General features: G+C 42.1%; 2 protein-coding genes across 2 annotated transcripts in view; one reads left to right on the top strand and one right to left on the bottom strand.

Moving 5' to 3' along the window:
* The window catches only part of doc2d (double C2-like domains, delta), a 33,414-nt gene extending 21,719 nt beyond the window's left edge, over positions 1-11,695 (top strand). Inside the window, exons 9-11 of the mRNA XM_041933963.1 lie at positions 6,906-6,987; positions 7,270-7,366; positions 10,813-11,695. Of these exons, the coding sequence (XP_041789897.1) occupies positions 6,906-6,987; positions 7,270-7,366; positions 10,813-10,952 (319 nt within the window). The 3' untranslated portion in view covers positions 10,953-11,695. The remainder of the gene's footprint in view (positions 1-6,905; positions 6,988-7,269; positions 7,367-10,812) is intronic.
* A 2,579-nt stretch (positions 11,696-14,274) lies between these two features.
* serping1 (serpin peptidase inhibitor, clade G (C1 inhibitor), member 1) lies at positions 14,275-19,108 on the bottom strand. The gene is made up of 11 exons (XM_041934035.1): positions 18,999-19,108; positions 18,627-18,674; positions 18,392-18,500; positions 18,138-18,299; positions 17,671-17,973; positions 17,206-17,418; positions 16,297-16,440; positions 15,960-16,163; positions 15,721-15,860; positions 14,880-15,102; positions 14,275-14,671 (listed from the first exon to the last, which is right to left on the bottom strand). The coding sequence occupies exons 2-11, from the start codon at positions 18,672-18,674 to the stop codon at positions 14,424-14,426; spliced, it is 1,794 nt and encodes a 597-aa protein (XP_041789969.1). The 5' UTR covers positions 18,999-19,108; the 3' UTR covers positions 14,275-14,423.
* Positions 19,109-19,451: the final 343 nt, after the last annotated feature.

Raw genomic sequence — 19,451 nt, 5'->3', positions numbered from 1 at the left:
GAGGCTTCGAGGTACATTAGAAGGAGCATCAGGTTGCTGAAATTACCTCTAAAGGAAGTTGGAAAGCAGCTTTTAGTTTCCTCAGTTTCCTTGTGAGACCAGCTTTACATCTAGAACTGGCTGGCCTTAATGCACAGGGAATGGAGAAAAATTTGATTTGTTTACCATGACGTGACAAAGCCAAAAAAAACTCGAAGGAGGAAGCAGTGTTACTGTGTTGTAGAGCCACAAAGTCTGCAGCAGGTGGGACAAAAAAAACGTCTGACTAAAACATAAGAGACCGCTGTTCATTTCCTGTTTCCTATTGACAGTCAACGTTGGTTTCTTAAAACCATGACCATGATCATTAACCATGTGGTTGTTATTGGAACCATGATGAAAAGAAGGCCATTTTAACCCAAACCATGATGTTTCCCTAACCTTAACTAAGTAGTTAAGGTGGCTCAGGAGGTAGAGGTTGTCGATCCCCTGTTCCTCCTGTTCACATGTTGAACAAGACCCTGAGCTCCACATTGCTCTTGATAGCATGGTATTGTGCTGCCACTGGTGCGTGAGCGTGTGAAAGGATGAATGAGGAGCAAATTGTAAAGCAATTTGCATAAAAGTGCCTTATAAATGCAGACAGTAACCCTCTAAACCTGAGTTGTTTTTGTGCATACACACACACACACAAAAAAAAAGCTTTAACCATAGAGGCATCAAACAGAAAACATGTGTCGCTCTGGAGAGGCAAATGACGTGTTTTGCAGGTTATTCAGAGGAAGCTGGGAAGAAGAGCTTGTTTTTTTTTTTTCAATACTAGGAAGTTTTGTCTGAATGAGAGGGGCAGCTACAATTACTGCATTTTATCTGACGGTGTTTTCAGTTGGTTGGGTAAGTGGGAACTATTCGCCCACAGTTTGGGGGATTTGAGGGTCTTCTGTACTGCAGAGAGATGAGAGAAACAAAAAAATAACAGAGAGGAAGCTCCCATCTTGTCAAAAAGAAAACTCTTTCTCTCGCCGAGACACACACACGTGGATATTTTTCTTCTTTCTCCCCAAGGTATTGATTTGTTCCTTTACTTGAAATGTGGCGCGTTGCGCTTTATCGGCCTGTTTTGATGCACAGTGTTTTTGACTCCACCAGAAAAGTACATATGCACCTGTGCTGTCTTGCTCTTCCTCTTCTTTCTGTCAGCTCCTTTTTCCTCACCTACTATGTTGCATTTCATTCCCTTTTATTGTGTCCTCCTCGTGTTGTTCTTTCCCCTGGCTGTTTCTTTTTGTACAGGCTCGTTGACATGATTTTTGTTTTAAGACACTGCTCTGATTCTTATTTCTGGCACTTAAATTGTTTGGATTGTTCATTTGTCTTCCTGCCAGAGTCTCTTTTTGTTCTCTTTTGTACCAGGATCGATCACAAACGCTTTACCTCAGCTCAGTGGTTGATCTGCAGAGTGTACGCTCCTCTTCTTATGCATCCTTTTGTGATTTCCAACATAATTAACGCTGTGAAGCTTTAGTGACATTGACTTTGAACTCTCTGGCAAATAAAACTGTATTTAAGAAGTCCTTCATCCCAAGTGCCACCAATAATCTGAACTCTACAGAGTGACTCATGAGATTAAGCCACAGAGCTTGTCTGTGTTTCTGTCTTTTGGTGAAGTCAAAGACAAATTTCCACCCTGGTAGACAATAAAGATATATTCTATTCTACTCTGAATCAGAGAAGAAAGATGGAGGTGAATGTATTGCTGGCAGAGGTAAATTACGTCTCTAGAGTATACTGGGCAATTAAGTCGACACAGGGGTAAGGAATTAATTTGCTTAGCTAGCTTTCTGACTTACTTCACTGTCAGAGCGGTGATGTCCTGCAGCTGCAACACTATAGCAATCCTCTTGAGGAATCTGTAACTAAAGCTGATCTTGATGCCGGTCTCTCTTTATTCATGCTGCGTGTGCATGTGTGTGCATCCGTGCATTTGCCTAGAGGGCTTTTCCAATTGGTCGTTTCTCTCTGTGACTCTCAATCAGCCTTTAGAAGCCATTCAAGTGACACAAGGTCAGAATTATCTCAGAGCTAATTTGTCTTCCATTTAAAAGGACAAATTAGCATTTAAAGACTAAATGAGTTTACATCCTTCAGAAGGACCCACATTCCTCTCCCCTGCTCCTCACATGGAATATTTAAAAAATAAATTATTCCATCAGAGAAAAGACATGTGAGGGCAGAAAAGGTGCAAAACACGTCAGATTTCCATGCTGACCAAGCATACTGCCATACTTTACAGTTTTGTTCTCTCTTTTTCACTCTGAACACTCGTCTGAAGTGTAAATCACGACTCCCTCTTTGCAGCAGGCATATATTTAGCTCCTCTCTCCAATTGTCACTCATTTTTTTTATCACTCTTTTTGCTGTTTTCGCATCTGTGTCATAACTTTAGTTTCTGTTTTTAACATCGGCTCCCCCTCCCTCATCTCGCCCTGTCACTTCTGTGTTTTTGTTGTTTCTCTCTACTGTTTCTTTCATTCACGGGGACGCTCTTCCATTTGTCTCTCCATAACCTAAACTCGCTGTCAGGATGGTTTTAGGCACCAAATCCTCATAACCCTGGTAGTTAGAGAGCTGTCAATTTGTCATGTGACTGAGTCATGAGAGTTCAATTACATAAAAGGCAATGACAGACAAGAGATGAAAAAATGTCATTCGGTACTCACCGAACCTGATGTATAATTTTTAATATTTCAGCTTGTCCTCTGTCCTGTTACAGGGCCTGATTTGATTTGATTTGCACATAAAAGGCATCAAAGAAAATGCAGTGACTTCAATTTAAACCCCAATTCATGCAAGTGTATCGTGGTCAACAGGGTCCATATGACAAACTAGGATGCATGCTAATGCGATGACTGGCAGTGGGTTTTTGTGGGTTTTTTATGCTTGATCACATATGATCGCCATGAACAAGTGCTTTTAAACATTTTCCTATTGATCTGCAGCGATATAACTTTTAATGATCCCTGTGTTGTGGACTTTGATGAAATTAACGGGGTCACACTTCATTCTCCGAGTACACGGCGTGTGAGAAACTTGCAATGGAATGCGTATAAAGTAATTGAATCACCTGCCTAATGCTAGATAAAGCCAGTTGTTACAATTAGAAGGAACTACAACAAAACTCTACTGGAGTCAAGAGAAGGAAGTGGGGGAAAAGAGGAGGCGTCAGACTGCAGCTAAGCAAACAGCAGCTCACCTGTATTCATCTGCCCTCCCTTGTTAAAGATAATGCCCAGTCCTTGCAGAATAAACTAAATGAACTAGAGAGATATTTGCATAATGGGATCCATGACATGATGCACTTCACCCATGCATGGCACTTTAAGCTTTTGTGTGAGTGGGAGAGTAGAAGCACTTCGACCTTTTTAGGAGTTTTTATACTTGGATACTATTTTTACACTTAGACACCAAGAAAGAAACCTTGAACCCTCAAACTTTTATGTGAATTTCAGCATCTGTCTATGTCCACAGAGGATCTTGTGGACCCCTGTGCATTGCATTCTTTATAGTAGCTGCGTTTGTCCCCTGCCTGTGTGCCCGTCCGCAGCTGAAGTGTGAATAAACCAGACATGGACGACAAAATCCACAGTGCTCGACCTGCAGTCCGAGTGAACCAAATCAAGCTGGTATCCTCCAAAGTTACAGATGTTTTAGCATGAAATTCAGAAAGGAAACTCTGCTGCAATGCAGGAAATCGTACCAAAGTTAAACAGAAATGTTATATTGGAAGATTGAAAGAGACCTGCTTGATCTTATAAACTGAGAGTGCTACAGCCCCGAGGACATGAGTTGTCCTTTTTGTCCATATTGCTCCACATGAGAAAAACAAAAATAGTTTTATCGAACAGTATTTAAACATCATCATCGTCATCATTGTAGAGAACAACGGCTGTCAATCCCTGTTCACCTTATCAGTCAGCGGAGGTTTGTGATAAGTGGCTAAATTAGTAAATGGGTACAGCACAGAAATGTATGATTAGTTAGTTTACTGTATTTTGCAGGGAACAACCTACTTTTTATAGAAACAGCAAACAAAAACTGAAGGGATAATCCTTCCTATCTCTGTGGACCAGCCTTCCATGGTATGAATTATTCTTCACATTGAATTTTCAACGGTAATTTGAGCATAGTTTGGTTGCTGCTGTACGGAATATTTTTTATTTATGCTATCATTATTGTGAATGTTGCTGTCAAATGATGTTTTGTTATTTGGGAAATTGGAAGCCCCCATCTGAACTGCTTTGGAGCCGTATGTAAAATGTGATTTGGCACAGCTCAGACTGAGATGTCCCCCAGGCTTTCACCTCACCCTCTCGCATGCTGCTGGTCAAACAGAGGCTTTGTTTGGCTGCCTCTCTCAATTGATTCCTTTCTTTCTTCCTGTTTCCTTTCTTCCGAAGGCAGTCAGAGTATAAGCACTGGGTATTTTTGGGGATAAATGCTAATGAGCTCATGTAGAAAATGACCTTTTAAAATACAATAAACACCGAACAGAGGCTGTGACTAGTGACACAAAGTTGTTTGCTAACGTCATCAACTGAATGGTTTTAACTGGAAAAGCGTCATACACAGTAGGTTTATCACGAGTATGGACCAAAGAAGAACTTATCTACTGTATTTGCCCGTCCAGAGGGCATTTTACCAGAGCAACTGTTCTGAATAATCTCTAAAGCGAAGCTTTCCCACAGATTTAGTTTGTGTTTTATTGACCCAAATAGTCCTTTACCAGTGACACAGAGGTTAGCTGTAAGCTAGCTAGCACCGACTGAAGCTGAAATGTTTTCAGCTCCTCGTGCAGACGTGTTTCCTCGAGCCACCGTGGGTGAGTTTGTGTCTTTCCATTGTAAAGAAACTGTTTGACAAAAGAACAATGGTTTGTAGAAGCAGTTTGCAGTTATGAGGGACAATTACTTAACTTATTGTCCCTTTAGCGACTGAGCTAAGCTAACGAGTTAGGAGAGCTTTATTCCCTTTTCATTAACTTTTTTCTAGCAAATGTCACCTTGTGGTGTGGCTGCTGCATAGCAATATTCAGAGCCTTTTCACAGAACTTTTTAAGCCAAGACTTTTGAATGTGATCTCAACCGCTTTCTCGAATTCAGCGGTTCTCAGCCCGGGAAAACTGAGGCGTCACCAAATACTGTTAAAGTTTTGCTTTCCTTCACGTTTAAACAATCTAAGACAATAAATCTCTCACTGGTTGAAAAGTTGACATTTCATCTATTCATGTATTTACAGTAAATTTTAACTATTTATGGTAAGTAGCCTGGAACATTTGTAGCTCATTAGAAACATGTGTTTACACCTTTGAGTGGACTGAAGTCGCAGCTGTCTCTGATAACTACAACTTTAGCCCAGTCATTTCATATCATGAAAAATAACATTTTCAGCACTGACAACATGCAATGGCTCAAGTTTTTATGCCACCACCTTGCTTTCTGTCAGTTCCTCCTCCTCCGCCTCCTGTTCCTTCCCCTCCTCCATCCCTCCATCCTTCATTCACTCTGATTCCGACTCTGCAGTGACAACCTCAAGCCCATCTCATGCATCAGCTGTCAGGCCAGGATTCGTCACTGGCGGGGGCTGGAAGAGTGAGATATCTCGCCGCCTGAACATCTTGACTTGGAATTTATGCTGATGATGACTCCCATTGCCCTCTAGCGATCCGTCTGTTGCCTCTTTGCTGGAGCGTATAGTCCTCCAACATTGGCGTGATTATGATCTTGCTGTGGTCTACTGTCTCTCTCTCTCATCCTCTTTCTGTTTCACTCTCCCCCTGTCCCTGCCTTTGTTCAAAGCTGACTTCTGGGTCACAATTATCTCTGAAACAGATTTTGCAAACTTTCAGTCTCCCTTTGTTTCCGCCATTCAGCAAACTTTATTGTCAGGGCAAAAGATTAAAAGTAGAATGAAGAGATTAATTACTTTGATCTCAGAAATGATGGCCTCGTTTGAAAGTAAAATGCATTTGAGGATCTCTATTGTACCATACACATATTTACAGTTACTTCATTCATCCTGCATTGCTCATCGCTCCCATTTCTCAGAGGAATATGGGTGACAAGTTGAACCACAGTTGAACCAAAGTTTAACCTTTCTTACTGAAAGTTAGATGAGAAGATTGATACCACTCTCATATCTGAATCACTGGAAAAAGAGGGAAACAGCTAGCCTCGGACTGTACAAGGATAATAAAATCCTCCAACCAACACCTCTGAATCTCCGTATTTGTTAATCCCTACAAAACTAAAAGGCTGGCTGTTTCTCCATGTTTCCAGTCTTAATGCTAAGCTAACTGGCCCTAGACTTTGTTTAGTTTTTAACAGATTTTGATTATCGATCTTTTCTCCTAATGACCGAAAGTAAATAAGCATATGTCTGTGAAGATTCTCGTTCATCCAGATCACATACTTCTAAGTGCTTTGAAAGGCAACTAGACTTTTCTGGACATTTTGCCCCTCATCCAAGAGGCTTCCACCCCTTCCAGTGCAGTCCTGAGATCCCTCCACAGGCAGCTTAACACCCATTCAGACCATGACTCATGTGACCCTAACGACTCACATGATGGCCAGGTGGGTCAACCACTCACATAACACCCATTCACACCATTACTTGTGACCCAAATTTGGGACTTGCTCCAGTCAGTAAGATCTGAAGAGGCCTCTTGGATTAGAGGCGAAATCTGCTCTAGAACCACAAGCAAGTCCCGACTGCCTTTAAGCACTTAGAAAAAAATGAACATACTTTTCCTAAAATGTCAATGTGTGTCAATGTGTTGTCCTGAGTTTGGAACAACCTGAAGAGCATGCAACGTCCTGATAAATTCACATCCTCTTTAGTGTTTGCTCTCTTTTTTCTCTCTTTCTCAGCATCTTGCAGCCAGACATGGGGAAAAAGTCCAAATACAAGACCTCAGTGAAGAAAAAGACTCTAAACCCTGAATTCAATGAGGTACAACATGTCTCCTGCTTTACAAGTCATCACAATACACCTGGCAACTTCTTTGATTTCTTTACTGAGCTCAGAATTATGTTGTGTAATGTATCTGACATTTGAATGAGCTTGGCAATTAAGCATACCTTTTTGAAATGACTTCAAATCTGACATTTCCCTCTCTGCATCAATCTGCATGCTTGTACTGAAAATATACTAAATTACGCATTCGGTTCCTTTCAACTCTCGTGTTTATGAATCATTGATATAAATATGCTCTTGTGTGCACCACCTGCACAGGAGTTTTCATATGAAGTACCCCTGGACCAGCTGGCAAAGAAAACCCTGGAGATCTCTGTGTGGGACTACGACTTGGGAATGAGCAACGACTTCATAGGTAGGCTGAGAGAAAGTGAGATGTGGAGGGGAGGAGTGGAGACGAAAGCAGCAGCGGCAAAGAGAGATGACTGTACGAGTGTGTTTGAATGAAAGTGGTGCAATTGCAGAAAACATAAAAACCAGGCCGAGCGTGGGTGGAGAAGGGAGTAAAAAAAAAATTGTGGAGACATGAGGGGTAATTATGAGGCTTGAGGAGAACGATTGAGCGAGCAAAGGAGAGTTTGAGTGGAAAAGGAAATGGAGAGGCTTTAGAAATCAAAAAGGAAGACGTTTGCTCTGGATCCCCGTCCTTCGTGGACTTGGCACATCAGATCGCTGCTCCTTCATCAGGCTGCTAAACAGCTTTGGCGTGGCCTGATGTGTATATCACGGCAATGGAGCACATGAGAGCTTAGGAAGTGATGGGGAAGTAGTGAGGAGGCACAGTGAAAATGGATTACCACCCTGTGAGCTTGAAGGCCTACAGATCAAAGCATTTTCCTCTGTCTAATGTGTGCGTGTGTGTGCGCACGTGTGTGTGAGGCAGTGGGTGGGTGGGATGCACTCTGTGTTTAGATAAGCCCAGTGAGTTATTAGCCCTGCTGTGAGAAAAGGCCATCGGTCTAATGTACAGCCCCAGATAACAGCCATTCCTCTGACCATTATCATTACAGGTTTAGCTACAGCAGCCTGCCAGTTATGTTAATGGGCGCTGGGAGAAATATGACACCGAGACAAAGAAGAATGGAGGAAACGAGTTGATAAAGAGGCTGGGCGAACACAATCCCGGTGCACTATTTTAAGAGTGGGAGCAGTAACAAGTGGGCTAATGGGCTTAGCAGAAGATATAGAGGGTGTCACATGATAAAAGGTGAGATTTCGAGGATTCGTGGAGGAGAAAATTTGACAGCAAGAGAAAAAATGTGAGGGCAAAAGTACACAAGTAAACACCTGCAATATATCAAGTCGAAAGATCGATACACAAGGAGTGATGAGAAATTTAATCGTTGCCGTGAAGCAAATCCAAACCACTGACTTTGAGCTGTGAAAGTTGGGTGTTGAGTCGTACATTTACAACGTATACGTCACTACGCATAAAAGCTGTAAAACTTTACAGGAAACATAATACAGCTACCAAAGAGACACTATAGATACCAAAACTGTCTTCTGGCGCAAGTCAAGGCTCAAGTAGCGGTGAGCCGATGTGATACTCAAGACCAGTGGTGCCAGCACTAATAAGCAGATCACGTATTGCTCTGATTGATCAGTATTAAATACAGTCTCTTCAACAATGATGAAGTGACAGGGATTCAGTTAGAAATTATGTACATGCATTCAATCACATTGAGCCATTCACTCAGTTTTTGTGTCATAGAAATCCCCGGCCTCATGCTGCCTTCCATCAAAATGTTTCCATCTAGTTTGGATTGGTACTCAGAAGAAGAAGAAGCTGAATCGGATTTAGTATCAGACGAGGAAAAGCTTGATCCGTGCATTGTTGCTCTCAAGTCAAGTTTGAGTTTTTATAGTCTTTACAGTTGCAGAAATGGTCAAAAAATGTGCAGGACAGGTTTTCAGACGCTGTTTGATGGTCTGCCAATCACTTTGTTTAAACAGATTGATGCCTTCAGGTCTACAGCTCTGCCAGATACTTGATGCAGTACACGTACTTGAGTATCTGCTGGTTGGGTTGAATGAGACAGATGTTCAGCACAGGAAAATGTTGTGAGGGGTAAAAATAAGCAGACAGAGAACGGGGTTAAACCTGCGTGAGTGCTGGTGCACACCTGCTCACCGGCCCGCGTGTCAGCCTCGCCCTCGTCTGTGTCATCTCCTCCGGCTCTGGCTCCTCATCCTTCTTCTCCGTCTGTCCCCCTACGCATGTCAGGATGGCTGACCATTTGTCACGAGTAACCCGTAGGCCCAGGAACACTCCATCGATCGTTAGGGGGGCGTTGTGCGTGATTATCCTATCGAGGCTCCGTCAGCGGGTTCTGACCTGCTCTCCGAGTCGTGTGTGTCTATGGGAAAGTTAAAGAGGATGCAGGGTAGGAAATGCTTAAAGGCTGCTCCTCTCCTCCCAGAAGCATCAACAGTCGAGCCTTGTTCGCTCGCGGCTGTCATTTTCCAAGGCGCTGTTAGAAGGCAGCATTGCCAAAATACCATGTATAAAACTCAACGCTCCATTAACCGTGCAATCACAGCCAAGGGAATGGCTTTGTAATAACCTCGGTGTGACAACTGCCTGCATCTCTCTGTCTTACAGTCTGCCTCTCCACCAACGCCCCCATCACCTCAGCTCACTTCCACCTGAGTCATTTCCTGCTTCTCTGCATATTTACCCCCCCACCTCCTCTTTCAATAAATCTTTTGTTATCTAAATCTCTTTTTCTTGTAATTCCCCAGCTGCCTGTCGATTTCTCTTCCTCTCTGCCTGGAGGAATATGTCTTGAATGTCTGTTTGCTTCCTACTCTGCTCCTGTGTCTGCCTGCCAGTCACATAATAAGAATCTGTACTGTCATAAATGTTGATGTACATTATAGCCGAAGCTCAATTACATATTAATTAATAATATTAATTAAATTAATTCGATTTTAACAAGAAAACAAAATGTCTGTCAGTCTATCCCCTTTTTACTTTCTGATGTCACTAGTGGCGAAAGGTAACTCATTAGATTTACTCAAATACTGCACTTCAGTACAATTTTGAGGTAGTTTTACTTCATTACATACATTTTATGCCACTTTGTACGTCTACTCGACGACATTTCTGAGAGAAATATTGTACTTTATACTCCACCATGTTTATCTGACAGCTGAAGTTACTAATTACTACAAGATTTTGCTGAAATACACGAGGTTAAATAAAATGTAGAATAAAATCACCTTTATATGTATGCACTGTACATATCCTTTTTGAGTCCGAAAAAGGCCAAATTATTCACTGGTTTAACAAAAAAAAGCAAAGACTACAGATAAAGAGCAAAGTCGTCCAAAAAAGAAGAAAACTTGCCTCAGAACTTGTTTTGCTGTTCTTTCCTCTCCCATTAATCATCTCACGACCCCATAGATTTATCTAGTGACCCACTGGAGAGGCCTGACCCTTATGTTGGGAACCTCTTGGCTAAACTACTGAGCTGTGTATAAAGATGTTTAATCGAGCTCCCCCTCGACCAGCTACGACAGTAAAATGGTAAATGTGCATTGATGTGTTATTGTTAGCAATTAAATTATGTGATATATGATAATATAAGAGTCACAGGGGCCACTTTTCTGTAGGAGTTTTACTACTAATGGAGCATTTTTACATTGTTGCTGTATAAGTACTTTTACAACAGTGTGCACCCTCCACCACTAGTCTTTCTTTCTTTCATTCCTCCCAGTTTCTGTCTCCTGTCGTGACCCACCAACAATGTCCCATCACCTCCTGATTCTTCTTCTCTGCCTCTGCCTCTCTGTTTGCAGGTGGAGTGGAGCTGGGCATCAATGCAAGCGGACAGAGACTCAAACACTGGTTCGACTGTCTCAAAAACAAAGGGAAGAAAGTGGAGTACTGGCATACGCTCACCCAGCAAGGAGCCCCGAGCAGTGACAAACCGGACTAGATTACACAAGACATTGATACACACACACACACACACACACACACATTTGTCTCACTGAAAGATAACTGATAACAGAGACCAAACAAAGCCGTAACAGGAGCAAAGGATAAAACATGCAATAATAATAATGTTGAAAATGAAATCCGTCATATAACACCGATAATTACAGCACCAAGTATTAGTATATGATATTCATACTAATATTAGTGATGGTAATAATGTGTATCTGAATACATTTTTAAAAATGTATTTTTTTCTAAAGGTGAACCAAATTGTGACGATGTCCTCATTAAAGTGTTGCCGTAACAAAACAATACTCACAAAATTGTGCTTTAGACCTTACTGTATTGTGGAAGTCGCTCATACTCTATCATTCAAATTTACACCTAATGAGATTTGAGATTAATGTACTCAAAATTCATTCAGTGAAATGGGCCAAACGTGTGCGCGCCCCAGTGACTCATAATGTGGTATATAGTGACACGAGAGGAGATGTTGTAAGAGGGTGATTCTGTTCTGAGGAGACTCTATTTTAGTGATTGTTGATCTGATGCAAAACAACACACCGTATTATAAAGCACAAAATGATCCATTTGGTGGATTTGTACCTTTACCGTTTCAGTGTTCTTACCGTATGTCTTTCATTGTCTTTCAGTGACAGTGGCTTTCTATACACCTTCATATCAGACATTGACATGTCAGTGTATGTGTGTGTGTGTGTGTGTGTGTGTGTGTGCGTGCATGAGGGCTATGAGAATATGAGTGCCTACATTTTCTGTCTGTGCAGTGTGCGTCTGTCTGCATTCGCGCCATTGCCCCATTCAAGACGTTTCCATCCAATTTCAGAAGCACAGAGGTGTGAAGGAATAATGATAAAGGACAAGAAAGACACATACAAGAGAGAGAAATCCTCTGCCACCACCGCGAGCCTCAGTGGTGTGAGTGTTCCTGGCTGGAGGACACTGACAAGCTGTCAATCATGTGTGCCAGACCTTTGCCATCTGCCTCTCTCGTTGCCAGACAGCCACAGAGCAACTTTAAGAACACATCTTGATGCATACCCTTCCGACAGTTCTTTTGGACTTTCCTGATGAAAGGCTGTAGTCGTGTTTGCGACGGGCAGGGCGGATATTGCTTTTGGAGGTCCCGTTTGTGCTTTCACATCGCTGCAGCATCATGAACTACATTTCAACAGGATCCAAGCAGGTTTACCTCAGCGGCTCCAATTCTGCACCAACAGACTTCACAGATGATGCATTTGATGATGCAACATTTCTTTTCCCTGCAGGGCAATATCACAGCACTTATATATTTATTTGATAATTCCGGCATTTGATCGGTCCTGTTATCTGATTTATGGGAACAGGGCTGGCCAGAGCTTTAAAATCTGCCTTTATCCACTTCTGTACACCCTCAGCCACAGAGATGATCTAAAAAAAATATGTAAGAAATTGGGCTGAAATAAAACCATCAAAGGGAGTCACTGCTGTGATCAATGTTGCATTCATCCCGTGACCTATTAAATATCAGGTCTATGGTGGCATACATTTCATTTTTATGGACAGAAGGCAAGACTGCTGGGACGACTGTGTCTATGTCTGTGGCACAGAATTGCCTGCTGAAATAAACTGTGCAGTTTTAGAAGAAATGCACACATGAACACATAGTCTACTTACATTACAGGAGATTTACCCTAATAATAACCATGACAACAACTTGCCTAACCCTAACCTTGACCTCAATCTTAACCTAAGCCTAACCTTTACCCAAGTCTTTGACCTAAAATTAATGATTTACATTATGGGGATTTTCATTTTATCCCCATTAGGAAGACAAGTCCCCACAATGAGACTGTGCAAACAGAATTATGTCCCCACAACATGAGCAAAACATGTCGTCACACACACACAATTAACCTCAGGAGGTAAAATGGGATTACACACTGCATGGAAACACATTTGGCAGCAGGAGACAGTGGATAATCACAGGCCAGGATCCAAGACACTGGAAAACTACGCTAAATAGAACACTTAACCTACATGTGTGTTATGTGTCTCTGCGCACATCTCTGCATATTGATGGTGTTTATGGCCTAGACTATCACTGAATTATCTAAATGCCTGCCAGGATATCAAATGTACTCCCCCGGGTTCATCTATCACTATTGCTCTGGCCATACACCGGTTCACAAAAGCACACCCACAGTCGGTCAGTGGCCTCCGGGAGTTTTCTAACTGTTGAATCGATCCGGCTGCTCATATTCTTGGTGTCCTTCAACAACCTTGTGTCTCATCGTTGACTGCAAAAAAATGGATCCTTCGGTGGTGAATTAGGTTTCAAATAAAAAGGGCTTAGGCATTATCAAAGCTGGGAACTAAACTATGTGTTACAGCACAAAGCTTAAACACATTTTCAGTCAGACCGTAAATGACTTTCACAAGAGGGTTGGGCAAGGATGGTGGGTTTTATTCTGTACTTTTTCTATGCACATCAAAACACCCAGCACGTCAGCAGTGAGATAATCAAACCAAAACAACAATATTATCATGTTATCCAGGCATCAAAGATGCATTTCTGGTAATACTCAGTACTTTGATTGGGGATGGGCTGGGTGACAGTGATCTAATATAGTTCACATTTCTGGCTGGATGGTGGTTTATTCCTGTCTCTGGATCTGTTGGTTTTGTTTACAGTCACCAAATTTTCTGACTCTTGTCTATTGACCCCGCTTTGCTTATGTAATCATTTTATCTGCAATACAGCTGCATGTTTAGCAATCACTGTCAGCTTGATTAATAGAATGCAAGCTTAGCTGATCATTCTGAATGCTGATGTGTTTACAGTCTATGCCATCCATTCAGTCTCTTACCATCAGTGTGTATTTGTTGGTTTGTGAATACAATGATTCAGGGTATTTTTTTGCTCAGACGCTGTGCTTTTATCAAGCAAGCTGTTAATTAAAAAAAAAACAAACCTTTACTGTCACAGAGACTCTCGTCTTCCTTAAATTGATATCAGTGGCAATGATGGAGGGCAGGGGCGAACGAAACAGGAATTCACTACTGCAGTCCCTGTGCATTCACGGTCAATGTCAATCACACAGTTTGGCTGCCATCCTGTGGTGGGTTTGTGTAACTACTTCGCAAAATAAAATGAAGTTGTTTGAGTGGTTGCGTGTCTTCTCTTGAATGATCATGAGACAGGCAGCATGTGTGTTGTGTTAATATGTTTATTCAGCATATCTTTGAAAACAAACCACATACAGGCCTGTATGTTTCTGTGAGGTTGCTGCAAAAACTGATCATGATTCTTTATTGTGTTGCTGAGTTTTCAGAAAAAGCATAGTGAGATGTGATGTTTCACTTCCATCGGAAAGCTTTCTTTACCATATCTTTGTATCTTTCCTGCCCATTTGCCTCTGCTACATCTCTACTCTCTCATTTCTGCATCTATATGCCCCCCAACTTTCTCTCACGGGTCAGTCACTCTGCCGATGAAGAGTGGCACATTGGCCTGGTCACTCCACAGCAGCATAATGAAAGGCCGCAGGGCGGAGAAGGAGGGGAAGGAGCGAGAGAATGAAATAGTGGTGACGGCTCCAGCCTCGACTCCTTGTTCGGTCAGCGCGAGGAAGGCTCTGTGCCTGGCATCGTCCAGAACCAGCCTCTCTTTGGTGTAGAGGCCACACAGGTCGGCGCCCTCGAAGAGTGATGACAGTCCTGGTTGAGGGAGAAAGGGAGAGAAAAGTGAGGAAAGTGGATGGTAGGGAAAAATGGGCAGATATATTTCACAAATGGGACTTATTGGCTGTATACTGGCTTGTAGATAGGGTAATACACAAGCTGAAAGCATGGGTGGCATCATTTTGAGGCATGAGGAAGTTGAGTCTGACAGACGGACAGAAAAGAACATGAAAGATGAACAAACCTAATTTCTTGATAAGTATGTTCATGTCTGGCTGGACATCCAGCTTGATTTGGGGCAGCGTGACCTCGATACTCTGAGGAGGAGTTGTTTTCATTTGTTCTATCATTTCACGCACAGCTGTGTCCGTCATCTTCTCCTCCACCTGCTGCAGGTCAGCCACTGTGTTGGAGCGAGGCAGCAGGATGTAAAGACTGCTGTCGCCCGTGAGAGCAAACCTGGCCACCTGTTGAAACACATAAATACGTAAGAAATACAGCAGGGGTTTTCAAAGTCTAACACAGTGGGCTGTCCTCAGACCAAGTTTTGGAACTACAGTTCCTATAGTTCTTTAGGAAATGTAAACTGGAAGTACAATGTTGCCATGGTGTCGGTTTGCTAGCTCGCTGTGGGCTGCAACAACAACCCCACATTTCCTATATTTGTTTATATCTTGGCAAATTGACAGCATTGAAAGTACACCGAATTAGCTATTAGCAGTTACTGTTTGCAGTGTACCCATGGATGTCCACACAGCTGTCACTGGCTAACTTAAATACTCAAGAAAACTTAAAAACGTTATAATTCTCAGGCAAGATCTGGAGCTATAAAGAGCGTTTTTTTTCTGTGATTACCGGGCAAATTTATGGACGTTTATTAGCGATGGACAGCATCCTCAGAAACCGTAGGTCACACTGAATATAAAAATGTGTGTTTCATGTCTGTGTAGTCAGATTAAACTAACTTCTGAAATTTTGGTCTGATTTTTCTCTTCCTCTACACCCTTTTTCAACTCTCCTCAGCTCAGCTCCTCAGTGTGATATAGTACATAAAAGTTTGGGTTAAAATGGGTGGTGGCTGTTACCTGTGCCTTTAGCTCAACAACGTAGGCCATAGCTGCCAAGTATTTGTGGTGATAGAGGACTGGCACCTTTACCATATCACCATCTAGTTTTGTGAAAAGTCCTTTCTTGGGCTTCTGGTCAAACTTGACCTTCCACTGGCCTGATGCACACACACACACACACACACACACACACACAAAGGTTATTAGTTTCCACCTTTTCACATTTACACACACTTGTGCACACACGTTTCACTGACCACTAAAGGAGACAGCGTTGAGCAGCATCAACTGCGTGCTGGGTGATACAGAGTCCACCAAATTTTGGATTTTATTATTGGTCTTGTTTGCCACCCAGCTGTTGATCATCTGTGTGCTTTCCTCGCTGGTCTCCAGCAGCCTGATGGGCTCGGCTTCGTAGAACTGGATGGACTGGTTAGTGAAGGACTCACTCAGATCCATTTCTGAGGAAGGGAACAGAGAAACCACGATAAGCTACAGGGACACAGATCCTTTTTGCAATTTATGCACTCAGACTTTCTGCATCTGTATGACTGGATTTCTTTGATTTTGTGAGCTTCACACAGTGATTAATACGTGGGTTATAGAAGATCTGAGAAGCCATCTGCAAGGAGCTGGACAGCTTCTCTCTGAGCTTCATCATCTGGAAGTGGACACAGTGGAAGTCATGAGGCACACAGACGGCCCTCTCAATGGCTCGGCGGGTGTCACTCCTCGCACCTAAAGGTAACAGGATGAAGAAAAGGCTTAATGTAGAAATACTGTAATTGAGAGTGATACAGAAAGCTGCGAGGCATGTCTGACATTTAATTTAAGTATACCTGTGAATATTTAAGTATAGGAAGGCTCCTGTGACATTTCAGAGATTGTTTTTTATGTAACTTCCAAGTCATGTAAAAGTTTATCTTGTCTACATGTGCACAGGCAACAAACGGATTACCCTGCGTGTTGTACTAAATAATCTTAAAGGATATGGTTGGCGTTAGTCTTTATTTTTCTTACTTCCAACAAATCTCATGAAAAGACCAAAACCAGCAATGCATCAGTTTGTCGCTCAGTACTTCCTAACTTCCCCTGCCCGTCTGTGGTGCCCAGCAAGAGTTTTTAGCAAACGTTTGTCAAACAGGAGAAAATTGTGCTTTTGTTGTGGAACTATTTTCAACAATTGATGTAATGTCCTAGCAAATATTTCTGGCAGCAAGATGGCATAAGCTCAAAGTAAAGACAGTGCCAACATTTATCATAATGAGGAAACATGTCACATCACAGCTGTGTGGCTTGTTGATGAGTTTTTTTTTTTTTTTAGCAACAATGGAGATCTGTGCCACAGAGGAATAAAATACATCAGATTTTTGACCCGCAAGCAACACTTTATCTCATTTTGGTCTTTTTATGCAATATGTTGACATGACCAGACTTTAAAGATATGTAAGAATAATCAGTAATCATTAAATTGATTTTGGTAATGAGGCACTTGCTTCATACCTAACAACAAATGGGACAGTACCCCGCTGATACTGATAGGAGAGAAGAGCAAATTGCTCGAGGCCTGTGATTGCCTGAGGTAAGAATACAGCTTCATGGAAAACTCAGCGATGGATTCCTGTAGCATGGGCTCTCCCGTGCGACTGTTCTCGTCCTGGCAGGGCTCCCATGCTGTGGTGATGCCACATGAGTAAGGAGCAAGGGTCGGACGAACTGAAAGAAAGTTGAACACGCGGTTAAAAACGTATGTAAATGTTGTGCCCACTTTTTATAGCAATGCCTCAGCATGGTTTGGAAATGAGATCTTTATTTTGTTTACTGGTAACTTTGGCCTGCAAAACTGCTTAAATTACTTTTAAAAAGCAAATTTGGAGCTTGTTGGTTTGCCAGTTACTGTAATAAATAATGGTTCCAAATTGCACAGACTGTACATCAGTAAAATATGGAAAAGATTGCCAAACCTGCCTTCAACAACTATGTCTACAGTGCTCAGCTTCTGCCTGTTAGCAGATTCACAGGTGTAAGTCCCAGCGTCCTCCATGACAATTTGTCTGAGTATGATCGTCTGATCATGGTCAAGTGGGTAAAGCTGTTCCACTTTCTCACTGTCGCCTGTTGAATCGTCTCCAGTATTCAGCCGCATCCTCCTACCAACACCTGTCTCTTTGAACCAAAGTGCATTGGCCTCGACTTGGCTGGAAAGTGGGAAATAGCACGGGAGGTGAATGTTGGAGCCTTCGGTTACCTTAAAGATATAGCGAACTGATGCTGTAGAGAGAGACACGAACACTTCAGATTCAATGTGTCTGTAAGAGTTTTGTCAAGTCTTATGTACATATTTTAAATCTACCCGAATTCATATGCTCCCCTGAATTAAACAAAATTGGAAAAAATGCATGAAAGTATGAAAGAAGAGAATCGATGTTCCTCACCATCAACTGTTATCTGGTAAGTCCTTATCATCTCCATATCGGTGTCCTTTACCAAACACATATACTCGCCCTCGTGGGCAGCAGTTACAGGGGAGATGGTGAGATACAAGCCATCCTTTTTAACTTTAGTCGAGTCAGGAGACTGAGCAGTTATATCTTTACCTGAGTGCAAACAAAAGATCAAGCTGAAAAAATGCTTAACTGCGTACTTTTGCAAGGCAGTCAGAACAGTAGTTAGGGAAATATAATGAGACCGTTGAATTTCCAAGTGATGGCCGCTTCAGTGAACTCAGTCTGAATTGAGTGACAGGGCAGCTCCACAGTGGACCCAAGTATGACACTGAGATTTGTGCATGATGAAAGCTGCACAGAAACACAGCGTTAAACAAGCTGCCATATTCAAGAGTCAACTATCACTTTTGTCAGCTAGTTAATGGTTGTGAAAGATGATGTTAAACAATCCATTCTACAATTTTCAGGCAGGTTTACCTCAAAAATGAGCAGCAGCAAGAGGCAAAGCATGGCCTGTAGTCTCATCTAAAGCAGAGCAAAGGGAGTAAAATGAGATTAGCAAGCTGATGAAGTTTTGCAAGCGAGGGTTTCAAAATGAATATGGCACCAAGCCGGAAAAAAGATCAATATGTGGCGCAATCTGGGAAACATAGTGATGTCCCCCACTATTAAAACATTTCAAACTGTGAGCGTTTATAACTCCGGCTTCCATTAAGTAGACAGTTGTCAGAGATTAATCTAATGAAATACGATGTAAGATATAGTAGTTTATCACAGCAATACATGATACGCTGTGAATAATGCTGCATCAGTTCAGCGATGAAGTCAGAAAAACATTAAATAACTCACATCTCTCCAATTTGCAAATGTCTCCAAATTCAGTCACCAGCTTGTTTGCTTTTTGCCAGTAATGTTTCTGCCACATCCGACCACTGTTCACTCCATCCACCACCTCTGACTGTCTGCTGCCCTGAACTGCAGCCCACAATGACTAACCTGTGATTGTTGGTTTAGAGATGTTTGTTTGCTTAATGTAGGCCTTCTGACTTACTGGAAATCACATGATATCACATGTTGGCAACAGACACCCAGTGGGATGAATTATATATTCCTGTTTTCATTTTGCCTTCATTGCCTTTGTTTTTGCAGTGCAAATGTCTAATGTTTTAGTGCTTTTAATATCAGTGCTAAAGCACATCATCATTAAATCTTGACAAGTGGAACATGAGTATTGGGGGGAGGGTAAGCAATTTCACTTTGGCTAATTTCTAATTTCCTGAATAATATTTTTTTTGCCTGAAG

This window comes from Chelmon rostratus, chromosome 3 (genome assembly GCF_017976325.1).
Source record: "Chelmon rostratus isolate fCheRos1 chromosome 3, fCheRos1.pri, whole genome shotgun sequence".
Classification (NCBI taxonomy): domain Eukaryota; kingdom Metazoa; phylum Chordata; class Actinopteri; order Chaetodontiformes; family Chaetodontidae; genus Chelmon; species Chelmon rostratus.
The sequence above is the reverse complement of the archived record's forward strand: the minus strand, read 5'-3'. Positions and strand labels throughout refer to the sequence as shown.